This window comes from Phoenix dactylifera, chromosome 8, assembly GCF_051530095.1.
Source record: "Phoenix dactylifera cultivar Ajwa chromosome 8, Ajwa_hap1_PhDact_Kaust_v1.1, whole genome shotgun sequence".
Classification (NCBI taxonomy): Eukaryota; Viridiplantae; Streptophyta; class Magnoliopsida; order Arecales; family Arecaceae; genus Phoenix; species Phoenix dactylifera.
In genome coordinates, this window is record NC_143197.1 from 19432225 (window position 1) to 19446559 (window position 14335).

At 36.1% G+C, this 14335-nt stretch overlaps 2 protein-coding genes across 8 annotated transcripts; one reads left to right on the forward strand and one right to left on the reverse strand.

Moving 5' to 3' along the window:
- On the forward strand, nucleotides 1-2290 carry LOC149753008 (putative F-box/LRR-repeat protein At5g54820). Its single transcript, XM_089924931.1, has 4 exons — nucleotides 1-325; nucleotides 587-936; nucleotides 1740-1919; nucleotides 2012-2290. The coding sequence occupies exons 1-4, from the start codon at nucleotides 1-3 to the stop codon at nucleotides 2288-2290; spliced, it is 1134 nt and encodes a 377-aa protein (XP_089781057.1).
- Nucleotides 2291-3296: 1006 nt separating this feature from the next.
- LOC120104722 (uncharacterized) lies at nucleotides 3297-4608 on the reverse strand. Of its 7 annotated transcripts, none has more exons than XM_089924854.1 (5): nucleotides 4469-4608; nucleotides 4274-4379; nucleotides 4023-4119; nucleotides 3906-3935; nucleotides 3297-3824 (listed from the first exon to the last, which is right to left on the reverse strand). In XM_089924854.1, the coding sequence occupies exons 4-5, from the start codon at nucleotides 3931-3933 to the stop codon at nucleotides 3529-3531; spliced, it is 324 nt and encodes a 107-aa protein (XP_089780980.1). In that variant the 5' UTR covers nucleotides 3934-3935; nucleotides 4023-4119; nucleotides 4274-4379; nucleotides 4469-4608; the 3' UTR covers nucleotides 3297-3528. The 7 variants fall into 7 exon arrangements, with proteins under 7 accessions (XP_089780980.1, XP_089780982.1, XP_089780978.1 ...); XM_089924856.1 differs by having other exon boundaries at nucleotides 3906-3958; XM_089924852.1 differs by having other exon boundaries at nucleotides 4023-4127.
- Between the last annotated feature and the right edge of the window lie 9727 nt (nucleotides 4609-14335).

The window sequence follows — 14335 nt, forward strand, 5'->3', positions numbered from 1 at the left end:
ATGGTGGACAGGTTGAGCGATCTTCCAGATCCTCTTGTTGCTACCATAGTCGGCAAGTTACCCTTCAAAGAAGGTGCAAGAATGAACCTCCTTGGTAAGAGATACAGAAGGATCTGGCCCTGCTCCCTGAACATCGTGCTCGACGAGGCCGACTTCACCCTCGACAGTAAGGTCCTCTACCTGCGACTCAATGCCCGGAACTCCCTTGCCAACGGAATCAAGAGAACTGGCCGTGTGGCCTTCGTAAACCACGTCCGCCGCTTCATTGCCCGATGCCAAGAGCCAAAGATCAACACCTCCGCCTCCACTTCTCTTACCCTCAGGAGTATGCTGCTGAAATCGTGGAATGGATCAAGTTTGCTGTTGAGAGGGACGTGGAAGAGCTTGAGATTGATTTCAGTGATATCTGCGATCCCTTCGATTTTTCTGTTGGTGACACGAACCCTTTTGTTTATGAACACTGTCGATGCCTGCGCACGTTGAAGCTATCAGCTTGTCGATCGGTTCTTCCTCAGTAGGCTGGGTGCATATGTTTATCTCAAGAGAATTGCATTTGAAAAGGTCTAGTTAGGTCCATACTCACTAGAGTACTTGATGTTCAACTGTCGATGTCTCGAGGAACTCAAGCTAGCGAGCTCATCCTTCGTTGGTGATATAAGGATCTTGGAGTACAAGAATCGGCTGCTCACACACTTGACCATCAAGAATTGCTATTGCTGCATGGAGGTCATGGTGGAAGCGCCAAAACTTAAACGATTCGAGTATTCCGGAGCATTGAAAGAATTTGAGCTTGGAGAGCTTGCGAATTTGGAGGAAGTGGAGCTTAACTTCGGTGTAGAATGGGTATTTTTACCCGATGGTGATGTTATATGCAATGAAATTTTGCGTCGGGTGGCCAGTGCAAGGACCTTGGCCGTGTGCAGTTTTACACTTCAGGTTTGGATTTGATTCAGTTGAATATATAGTTTGGTTTTCTTTCCATGCTGCAACGTGTTGCATTAATTTGGAATTAATTCATAGTGTAGTGATTATACTAAGACCCTGTTTGGACGCACCTCCCGAAGTTAACTACTGCATGGGGAACTTGAACGATGATGGAAGGTGGTTGCGGAATTCGTTATCCCGAATTTATAGGGACATCTTTCCAAAGCTACAACCCCTGCCCGTTAATTGAATGCGTTGTCCTAGTTTTCAGGGATAAAGAGTATCAAGCCACCTCTTCTGCTGCCTTAAAAATTCTTATCCAAGCATCCAACCATGTATCTTCTGTCCATCCGTTCATCCAAACACGCCTTAAATATATATACGAAGAAATGTTTATATTGAGAATCAATTTGATTATTGACTATCATCCATCTGTAATCCACTGACCAACTCAGATGACCAAGGGCTACCATTTCATAATCTCGTTCATCATATTGGAGTTAGCTTGATAACATTTTTACTAGGTTATGAAGAACTAAGTAGACTAATATAGCATATATATATATATATATATATATATATATATATATATATATGCTATATTAGTCTACTTAGTTATATATATATATATATATATATATATATATATATATATATATATATATATCTTGATAATTAAGCTGATTAATTAAGATTCCAATTACTGATTATTAATCTGCCATTGCTGTGTTCAATTTGAAACTGTCTGTTAACTATGATATCCAGATTGCATTTACTGTTATTATCAATGTCTTACACCTGTTGATATGTAAAAGGTTATAGACACTGGAACCAATCCTTTACATTTAGAAGAGCCGATCGATAGACTTGAGCATCTGAAAATGAAGAAGATAGCGATGCATCGTCATGAGCTACGAGGAATTGCTTTTTTGCTGAGAAGTTGCTCAGAACTGGAAAACCTAACAATTGAAATGGGAAATTTGCACGTCCTTGAGGTAAATAAACTGAATTTAGCGTATAAAATACATACTCTTTACAATTTTATTGTTTATCATTTACTAAAGCCATAACTTTTCTCAAATTTCAGTACGCTGATTATGCGGATGAGAAATTTCTAGAGGAGCTAGAATTTTGGGAATCTGTACGAGTACAGCCTTTCCAGTGCCTACAGAGCCATCTCAAGGGAGAGAAAAACGAGGTGTCATTCCTGCAGTTTTTGCTAGAGAAATCAGCGGTTCTCCAAGAAATGAGCAGAGACGTCTCGAAGGCAACATCGTTAGTGAATATTGAACGATATATAAAAGCTGCTCAAGGACTGCGAAGCCTTTATAAGGCTTCGCCATTTGTGCAGATCGTGATTTCTTAATAAAGGGGAGAACATAAAGCATGCATGGCTGCTGATGAAGTTGCATTTTTAAAATAAAACCTTTCTTAGAATGGACTGTTGAGGTGTATCAATAAACTTCATCTAGAATGGCCTTTTTGTTTCGTAAAAATCTCGGACGGCCTTTTACCGATCGATGTTTCATAATAAACATTTTCATTGTTAACATTCTGATCGTAATTGATGAGTTCCATCTGCTTCATGATGCACTAATCGTGGAAGTTGATGGTGGTGCATATTCTCAGCTGAAACCTTTCTTAGAGTGCAGTGTTGACGGTGTATTAATAAATTTCATTTACGATAGCCTATTAATAAATTTCATTTACGATAGCCTATTACTAGAGGGGTAAGTTATCTCTGTTTTTTGTAATTGCATTGCCTAACTATCACTACCAGAAAACACGCATATAGTGACGGAGATTCCCGTCACTATACCGTGTTTCCGGTTACTAATACGGAATTTGTGACCGAAGCTTCCATCACTGAATTGGTTACAAAAACACGCGTCACTAAATTCTCAGTGACGACGGCGATTGCCGTCACTAACCTCTGTGACAGAACCGCTGTCACTAAGCCGTTACAAATTCAAGAATTAAATATTTAAAAAATTACGTATTTTCCGTCACTATCCAGTTGCGGCGTTAGTAACGAAGGTAACTTGATCACTGATTTTATCACAAAATGCGGTCACAAGTTTGGTCACTGATCTGTCACAACCTTCAGTGACAGATTTAGTCCTCACAAACATGGTCACACATTTTGTCACTATATTTATCATTAATCCCGTCACTGACCCTCAAGATAAGGTTACCGTCACTAATTTGTTACAAACGCTCTGAGCAAAATCAATTTTTATTAACCAAAATCCTGTCACTAAGTTTATGACTGCTCGTCACAATACTTGGTAAACAATTTAGTAACAAAAATTTGGTCACTAATCACAATGTAATAACCTGATATATTTGGTACATTGATTGGCTCATAATAATAATAACAATAATAATAATATCATTAATAGCAAAGGCATTCAACATTACGCAAAAGTTATTTAAAATATCATTCAAAATAGGCATCAACATGTCCTAAATCCATCAAAATCAAAGTCTAAAAATATATCATAGAGATCAACAGAGATTTCATTCCTCCTAGGAATGCAAAGACCTATCATCTAAGGCAAAAGCAATCATAATGAAGCATGATCAGCAGAACCAGAATCACCATTACTCCCCTGATCTAGATGCCTTGGTCCAAAGCCAATCTCTTCTCTCATCTTTTGAAGAACCTCCTCTTGCCATTTCTTCATAATTTTGCACTGCACCATTCATTTCCTCATCATTTATTTCTTTATTTGTATCCACCTCTTCATTCATGTCCCCATCAGGAATGTAATCATCATCATCATGACATTCCTCGACACGCTCAGGCAACCTAGGAGGTTGAGGAGGAACTTGAGTAGCAGCCAGTATTAAAGCTGCTTTTCCATTACCTCTTGGTTTTCCTTTTTTCTTGGCCATAGCTGCACAACAATAAAAAGTTATAGTTATTTCACAATATAAATGTCAACAAATCCAATCAAAGTAAAGAACAATCAGTGGACCTGTTGCTTTCCCTTTGCTCTTCCTCATGTCTGCACAATTATAATTTATAAGTCTAAAATTAGTTATATTAGCATTTCCAAGTGGACAAAGTAATGAAATAAGGCAACGATATCTACCTTATTATTAATTTTTGGAGAATTTGGAGAGTGCCATGTGATATTGCTTATTGTCTGACAATGTATGAAGCAAGAATCTATAAACATGCCCCCATTCCTGTTATGCTGAAAATCACTCAAGGAATTAAGCAAGGCAACCCTGAATCCTGCCAATAAAAAATGCAAGGGAGATATTTTTTTGTACTAATCATCAGTGCCAACAGAAATAGAAAGTTAAAAATCATGCAAAATGAAACTTTGCAAGTTATGACCTTGGAGAGATTCAATCTGGTTGGAATCACAATTGTGAATGTTCAGCTTGCACCTTTGCCATGATTGTTGAGTATCAGATGATTCTGGAGCCAATATATGTTGTATCTGAATACATTGTAAACCATATTGTGAAATGATATTTGAGAAATTACACATATTGATAAACAAAAGAAAGCATAATGGATAAGCATTACCTGCCAAACATCGTATGCTGGGTTGAGAATAAAGAGTGGGGTGTCTATGTTCTTAATAATCTCATGTGCAAAGAAACACTGAAAAGAAAATTCGAGGCAAAATTTGAAAAAAAAAATGCAAAATTTGAAAAGAAATTCTTAATATCCATCCTGCAAGAAGAGAGGAAAAAACAAGTAAAGTAGATCTAGTCAATATGAACACAAACACCACCTTTGAATTTTCAGATGTATCAATTTGGCCAGTAATATTTGCACTTTATCTTGAAACTCTTCATGAAAAATGATCAAAGAAACAGACAATTTCCATGATTCAAAAATTTGGAACTCAAAATCAGATCAAAATGCAAATAGTTTGACTTAGGCAGGTTAACCTGAACATATTTTGTCAAGCTTTGATTAATACATATACATAAAGTACAGAATGAGTGAAGTTACCCATATTCACTATCTGAACTAAAATAAACTTTTAGTTAGAAAGAAGAACACTCTGTCACATAGAAAAACAGTAAGCATAATTGAATTAAGTTACATCTGTAATTCATGTACTACAAGATTGGATCCAACAAACAAGCATGTCTCCCTATTTAATATTTTCTAGGATTTGAATGCCACCAAGACGAAAACTAAGCTTAGAGTCAAGTTCTGGTAGGCTCTGAAAATGTGTTCATCTCAAGTTAGTTTCTAGAAAGTGGATTCAAATTTTGGGTATCTAGGAATAACAAATACTGATATTGTCAGCTTTTAGTAACCTTCTGAGGTTAAGGTCCAACATGACTAGATATGGTCAACTATCACCAACCAAAATAATGTCACAGTCAACCATGGCCAACTATGGCCAGACAGAAATAAATAAACAATGCAATATTCAACTCTTCAAAAAGTTACTATGGAATGTATTCAAAAGAGAGGTGCATATGCGTCCAAGTTACAGAAGCCACAATATCTACCTGCATTTAGATGCCCTGAGGTGGACAACTTAAATGTCTTAAGGTAACCAACTAGAAGACGTGAGAAATCCACTCTAAAACAGTGCATGCAAGAGATAGCCATGAAGTGCTTTGCAAGAATTAGTCATAAAGTGCACAAAATATTGTTAGAGACATACTCATCAAGGAAAAAGCTAGCATCTGCAAGACATTTAACAGTGACCTCCTTCTAAAACTAGAATAGGTTTAGGTCCAAGACCATATATCCAAAAGAAAAATAAGATTTTTATTATAGTATTATTTACAAAAATATTCAACTATATCGGCAAAGAATATATAGAGCACAAACCCTGTCAACCGTCTTTGCATTTTTTTCCAACAATAGATTAGATCAGATACAGAGCACAAACCAATGTCACTCTGTCTCTTTTTTCCCCCTTCCAGATAGAGAAGTTTGAAAAGGGACTACCCGCAGCAGAGGGGGGAGGAATAACCCTCTCTGCCTTGCCTACCTGCGGCAGGGGAAGGAAAAGAACCCCTCAAGGAGGGAAAGAAGAACCCTAGCGCGGCCGTCGATAACTGCGGCCACGGCGGCGATCAAGCGCGGCGCCGGATCCACAGGCGGAGACCCTCGGTAGGTTCCTTCCCCCTTCCTCTTCCTCTTCTTCGTTTCTTTTATTTTGTTATAATGGGGTAAAAGGAAACAGGGTTAGGGATTACCTCGCTCCGGGAAGAACCAAATGTGGGTTCTGAAAATCCTAGCCGATGAGCAAGAAGGAGGGGGGCGTCGACGGGGTGATGTAGCCGCGATGATCTTGTCCCGGGTGAGAGTTGGATCGGCCGATTACGGGGCGTGATGTATCCATGGTCGCCGTCGACGGGTAGGCAGAAATGGTCGGCAAGGGGGAGCCGAAGAGGAGAGGGCGGAGGTGGAGGAGAGGAGAGGGGAGAAGAAAGGGGAAGCCGCGATGCCAAAATTCCTAAACCTCCAATCGGGCGATGCCAATGTGTTATACTGACCGGGCTGATAGGAAGTGCTTCGAATTGGCTCCAAATCGGGACTGGGTAAGTCCGTCTGCAAGCCAAATTTCATATGAAACTATTTTTTATCTATAAAGCTGATTGGACGGAACTTGATGTCTCCCAGTTCCCCACTCACGAGGACAAAAAAAAAATCCCACACCTTCTTCCAAAATCCAATCCCATTGCATGAAAGTAGCAGTAGGGGTGCAAATGGATCATGGCCGAATTTGGGTTATCGAAGGAATTTGGACGGAATGGCGGGTACACTTAGTTTCATTTTAGATTTTCTTCCTTTTATTTTTTTTAAAAATTTAAAATTACTCAAAAATAATATTTTTAATATTTTTAGAATTAAAAATTAAATTTGGTGACGGAAATTTTTGTCAAACACCCGTCACTGCCAAAAATATTTTTTTTAAAAATTTATAAACACTTGGGTTACGATATTTGTGACGGCTAAATTTGTCACTGTCTTGTTGCAATTTCGGTTATCATTTTGCTGACAGATATCCCATCACTATGATGGTCACTAAGTTTTGGCGCCCATCCTACCTGCGCATTCTGTGACCGGTCTGTCACTAATCTGTCACTAAGTTTACACCACGGTGACCAAATTTCTGTCGGTCACTAATCCGTCACAAATAGTGACTGATAACGGTCCGTCACTAATTTTCCGTCACTATACGCGTATCTTCTGGTAGTGTATATTGTTACATTCCCCCACACATCCTCAAACTAAGACCCCATTTGGTAGAGTTGTTGGCAGTAGATCTTTTTGAAGTAGAGCTTTTAAAATAAGCTATTTGCTGTTTGGTAACTACATTTCTAAAGTGTTGTGAGACTTTAATATATGTTTGGTAAATAAACTGATAAAGTATTTTTGGTATAACAAAATGACTATAAAGGACATTGCATAGTATTATAAAACAGAGCATAATAAAATATAATATATATAAATACATAAATATATAATATAATATAATATTACTGTAATGTAATATAATATTATTATAATATAGTAGTATAATATTGTATACTATAGCATAATAATATAACATAATTTGATATTATATAACATAATATATCAATGTATTATGATATAATATAATATAATATTTTATTTATAGTATAATACAATAATAAAGGTATAAAATATTATAATTATTATCATTATAAATTAATATTATTATTTTCTGTAATTATTATATTTTATAACTCAAAATAGCTTTTCGACGAGGCAAAAAGTGCTTTTTTCGAGAATCTTCAAAATAGAGTTTCTTCCAAAAAGCTGTTTTAGCTTTCTAGCAAAGCTAAAACATCTTTTTAATTTTTTTTACAAACATCCCTATTCTATTTAAAAGTTCTTTCGAAGCTTTCTGCCCCTCCAAAAGCTCTGCCAAACGGGGCCTAAATCCCTATATACATGGTGCATCAAATGAAACGAGATGGAATCCTAGCCAAAACTTGATTCTTGAGTTTAGCTCATTTTTTCGCTAAAATGAGAGTATCTTAAATTGTAAGTTGATCAGCTACTTCATTTCTTTTCTTCTCTGTCAATATGAACTGCCTACTAATAACTGAATATGCCACCAACATTAGTGGATAAATTCAGGCTGACAATCCAAAATCTCCGATAGATAGAAACCAACTTTGGTCTTCACGTCCAAGCCATCCATATTTCACCATATCCGGCCTATCGGGAATATCACAAACCTTTGGCCAAAGGCTCTTTGTACCACTTAGAACTAGCAATGGGGAGGAGCCAATTACTGAGCTTTGGTTTCATCAAGTTTAGTTTGAAATTAATTTTAATCTGAAAAGTTGAGATCAAGATTGACATGTCTACTACATTTTAAGCTCAATTTGAGTTTAATTTCGAGCTGACCCAAACATGGGACAAATTGAATAGCTTGAAAACCTTTTCAAGCTAGAAACTAACTCAAGCTTGAACCAAGCTTGGTTTAAGTTTGAGTTAAAGCTTGACTCAAGCTTTGTTTAATCCTGAATTAACATTTAATGGACTGAAAAATTAAATAAATATTCAAGCTAATGATCTCAATATTATGGATCACTGGATCTAAGATTCAAAATCCATTATCCATCCATCGATCTATCTATACAGACAGAGATACTTGGCGATGGTCAACTGGATATAGGTTGGATCGGCCACCTCCCCAACCATAGGATGGGCATGGATCTCCAAGCACATAACACCATCTTAACCTCCTTTTTGACTACATCCCCTCCAAAACAATTTGAATACACAAAGATGTACCAATTACACAAAGAAGTACTTAATATATAGATAAGTGTTTTGACTACATCCCCTCCAAAACAAGAAACATTAACTTTCTGAATAAAAAGTAAAAGAATCAATTTGAGAATGAAAAAAAGGTTGGTTGATGATTGCAAGAATGAGAAAAATCCTTCCTAGAAGAAAAATACAAATTCAAAGGGAATTGTCATTGATGTGAAAAATTTGGCTGCAAAATTCAAATTTCTAGAGTGAAGCTCAATAGTCTAATGTTATATCCTTCTATTCAAAGCTTGCAAGAGAGAAATGAACTGAGAGTTAGCTTCTCATTACTTTTACTGTTGATACTAGTTGTCTTGATTGCAACATGCATGGGTATCTTCTTCTTCTTCTCATTTGATTGATATTGCTTATATTGATGATTGGATCATTGATTGTTAGCTATAGGGAGGTATTTGATTCCCTACATGATTATACAGTTTTTAAGCTATTTCTACTACTAATGGTTTACTTTATCCTATCAAAAGTATTGGTGATCTATTTGTCACGTCATCTTCTAGTTCTTCTCTTTCTCTAAGTAGTGTTTTTTTTGTGCTTAACATATGAAGAAAAATGTTATTTTTATTCATAAATCACAAATAGAGGATTTTTTTTGGGTTTAATAGCATGGAGATTTATAATCATATAAAGCATCTAGAAAGCGTATTGTAGGAAAGTGAACAAGCTTGTTATAATGTTTGTCAGAAATTGTTACAGGTATCAGACTCTTAAGCATGATACAACTAATAAGTGGCAAGAGATTAGCCCATGTGAATTATGATAGTGTTTACACCCCTTCTCAATGATCTAGCTGATAGCCTATGAGCAAGCGCTTATCATTAAATCCCCTATTAGAAAAAGGACGACCTTCTTTTTCCAATTGTGTTCAAATTATTAGATCGAGTATGAAGCTTTAATAGTTAGCCTAGAGATACTGCTTGACATGGGATTCACAATAGTTGAAGCTGAGGATGATACTCAAGTCATGATTAAACGGCTCTGTGGAGCGTACAAGTGCAATAGTGAAGCACTTATGTGGTAACACATGAATGCCTTGTGGCTATTGTAAGACTTCACTGAGGTGGCTTTGAAGTTCATCCCTTGGCCTGAGAACCAAGAGGTGAATGAATTAGCATAAAAAGCATCAAGAGTGAAGATTCATAAAAATATCTATATTAAATTCATTATGACTGAGAAGAGACTTTTGCCATCTGTATTCAAGAGGCATGCCAATTCGCAATATGAAGTGTATGCTTCAAATGTTAGCTAAAATGACTGGAAGTACCTTATTATTCAGTATCTAAAATCCTTCAACCAGGATCGGAAGAAAGATAAAGCTGAAAGCCATCAATTACGTTCTATTAGGTGATAAGCTATATAGGAGGCAGTTAGATAGATTGATGTTGAGGTGTCTTAGTGAAGAGAAATCCATGTTAGTAATATGTGAAGTCGGTGAAAACATATGTGGAACCTATTAAGTAGGATCAAAGATACGATGGCTAATTACTAGACACAAGTATTACTAGCCAAAAATATTGAAAGATTATATAAGACATGCTAAGGGGTGCCAAGTATGTCCAAGATATGTTGTAGAGGGTTCAATGGAAGAATTACATCCTATCATCAAACTGTGGGTGTTCAGACGCTGGCAAAAAGACCTGATCAATCAAATCTATCCACCTTCATCAATAGGCCATGAGTTTATTATCATGGCTATAGACTATTATTAACAAAGTACTATTATTAACTTTACAAGGCATTAGATAATTCGCAAATTCAGCCTTCCAAAGACTATTATAACCAAGTAGGAAACTATTTTTACCAACCAAGATATTTTGGCATTTGCGAAGGAGACTATGTCTTTTGGCCCAAGTAAGTTGGAGAACAAATAAATAAGCTTGTTTATTTTGAACCTTTTGAATATGTTTACAATTTTTTTGGTTATCTGGAAAAAATAAAGGCATATTTGTTTCAATTAGGAGAAACAAATTTTTGGAGAGATCTAGAATCTCGTTTTGATATTAAAAACCTTCAAATAAGGAACTATATTTCTCTATCAATAGTTAATGGATTTGACGAATTGGTTGGGAATAAATAGTGATTTTATCTTAGGAAACTTATAGACAATTAACAAACATAACCTCTTGATTGACAATCAAACACCTATAACTACAAAACTTCAACGAGAAAGAGAAAGAAATCAAGAAATAGAAATATGGAATCTCATACTTCAAAATAAGAAGGCAGTTGTATAACATTCTTCTTCTTCCTTTTTTTTTTTTTGTTTCTTGCATTTAGTTTGGGGTTTATCTTGTATGCATATTATCTTAACATTGATTACTCATATTATCTCCTTTTCTTGAAGTAAAGGTAGTAGTATTACCTCTAATTTGGGTGACTATACTTTGTTGCAATGATGGAGAGTCAGATCGATCATGTAAGTAAAGAGAAAAATAACCAACCTTCATCATAGTGGCAAAGATAGAAGTGAAGCTATTGTCGCATAATGGTTAGGGTCCTTTTCTCTCTTGATAATCTATTGCCTTTCTTTGTGTTCTTTTTTTCTAGATTAATCCAATCACTTCAAATTTACCAACCATCTCTGCCCAACCTTCTTCCTATTCCTCTTTCTACGTATTACCAACTCCTCTGCTCCCCAACTTTCTCTCATCCTTTCACTACTCTTGTATATGTTTCCTTCCAAGATAAATGTGGTCGGTTCTCTGACTAGCTATCTTTCTTCAATCTTCTTCCTCTTTCTATCCACCCTATTACCGTCCAACTCCAATTAGCAATGTAGGATTAAAAAAATAATATGTCTGGATTTTCTATTATACAATTCTAATTTTCTTGTTTTTGCAAGGATATCATCTTGTTAGATTTTTTACTAATGGTATCAACAAATAACTATCTTAAATGCAAAATAATTTTCACTCCTTTGTATTATGTTTTTTTAAAAAAATTGTACAACTGCTATATATGTAAAGAGCTATATCTTTTTTATACATTTTTTAGGGCTATTAATATAAAATTTAATAATGTCTCTTCATACTTAGAATAGTTATTTATTGATATTGTTAGACAAAAATCTAATATAGGAGGAAATAGTGATTTTTGGAGGGTAATTGTGCAATGAGATGTTTATAGGGGCATATATGAAAAAAACCCTCTTTTTGGGTTTATAAGAAAAAAGGAACTTGAAATATAAATTCTTAGATAAAGGATGATCATAGTCCATGAAATCCAAAACATTGACTGGACAATGACTGAAAGAAAAAACAAAAAGAAAAAAGATAGTGAGAAAGGGAGAAGAAGCCTAGAAAGTCTCAATTAGTTATGATAGATATTGACATCAAATATGAAATGGAATAACAGTAGTGTGAGGACCTATGTAGGTATGTTTTTGGTCCAATATCGATTATGCATACAGTAGATTTTGAGCATTTATACAAGGCTAAGGGAACTAAATAATACCTTTCAGCTAGCCTTTTTGTATGAGGTCTTAGATTATTACAATCGGTATCAAAGTGGGCCGATCCATGGCCCATATGGACTACGGAACACTGGAGTACATGTCCATTTAGGTTGATTTTTGGCTAACTATGATATTTGTCATTAGATTTGTGACATTTATAATTGGATTTGAATGGATATGTGGATGGTAGGGCTTAAATAGGAGAGTATATGAGGGCTCATCTAGTATGTTTTTAATCCTACGTCAGCTATATACTGAGTATATCTTAGATACTTATACAAAGCTAAAGAATCCAAATGATACTATTTAGCTAGTCTTTTGGGTGAGGTTTTGAGTTGTTACGAGTAGAATTTTCATTGGTCATATATAATTGGAGCAGAGAGGAGAAGATGACAAAGAATAAATAGAAGAGAGGAGGAAGCTAAGATTGGAGATGTTTCTTTGCAAGAGAGTGCAAGGATGGGGGCAACAAAGATCAAAGGAAAAAGGGTGGTGATTTGGAATCAAGGCAGAGTGGAGAGATACATGTCAAAGGAGCCAAAGAAACCTTATTAACGAAGCTTATAATATGAAAATGATGAATATAACTAGGGACATCAAGCTTTTTTTTTTTGGGGTAGAGAGGCATCGATTTTTTAGGGAATGGAAAATGGCATGAGGAATCAAGACATGGCTACCTAGTTTCTCTCATTTTTTACCTATCTTTTAACATTTATCAAATTTCCCAACTTATGTTGATAACACATATATCATCAATTAGATACTCTTATTATGAACATAGAAGAAAATAAAAATAAAGTACATCTAACTAGATTTAAATCATCTAGTTACTTGGCATTGCTCTCCATATGGAAGGGATCCCAAGTGTGAATCTTGGTGGGGGCATCAAGTTCTTACCAGTGGGGTGATCACTAGCACATGTTGGTTGAGAGCATATTGTAATCATAAACTAGTTTTTTTTTTGCGCTACGTTGTGGGGCGATCACTAGTACATGCTACTGCTAACATTTTTGCTATATAATTTTAGAGCTAGTTTTCTTTTGGGCATCTAGTGGGGTGATTATTGGCAGATACTGATGGGTGCTATATTATAGTCAGAATCTAGTCTCATTTTGCACTTACCACAGTTCGATTGTGGCCATAGTTTCAAAGGCTAGGAGAGAGTGTGGATACATTAATTTGAAAATATATCTTTTAATAAAATCCATTAAATATCTTTGAAATATTTATTTTTATATTTTCAGAATCTTATATTACAAGAAATAATATTCTATGCATATTATGATTGATTGAACCAGAGGTAAAGAAGACTTACCAGACTTTTAGCTCATTATTTTCTCTTGTTCCTTTTCGGATGCCGACTAATAGCACGGATGGGGTCACTGGGCTATGAGCAAGAGAACTAGGACCTAGGAATGATCCTTTTATTTTTAAATAAAACACTGTGTAGTCGACATTGATCAAGTTTAAAATAATGTTGCATCTTGTTTTGTGAATTTTTATCATTTTAAGAAATTTAGAATCTTCATTTACCTCAACTGACACTATAGGGAATTTTTCTTAGACCGTGCTTCTCCTACCAATCAAACCCTGTACGGCATGCGGCCATCTGTCACATACTAGCTCATGCTAGTGGGAGTAGCATTATACTTTCTATTGACTAGCTAAGAAAAAGTTGTATTATGTTCACTATGAATAGTATAAGAAATTGTAACAATCCAGTATCTCACATAAAGAGGCTAGTTGAAAGTATTATTTGGATTCTTAGGCTCTATATAAGCATCCTAGTTCTTTCTGACAAATTACCGATATGAGACCAAACATATGCCATTATAGGCTCTTACAAAAACAAAAGAGAAGGGAGACAAAAGATGGCAAAAAGTGCATAGAGAACAAGCAACCAGCCCAAAGCTGGTTCCAAAAAACAGGGCCCAAACACTGATGTACGTGTGAGATACGGGCTGAAGTCGGCAGCCCCAGCCAACTTCAGCCCCGTCTTCCTCTTTTGGAAGGGGCCAGAGCAGGGGATCGCAGATGCGATCCCCTCCGGCTTCTTCGGGTGCAGCGAGGGCGGGGCGCCGCGGGCGTTACGCGGCAGCCCCGCGGTCATTCCGCGGCCACCCCACGGCCGCACGAGCGGCCGTGGATTT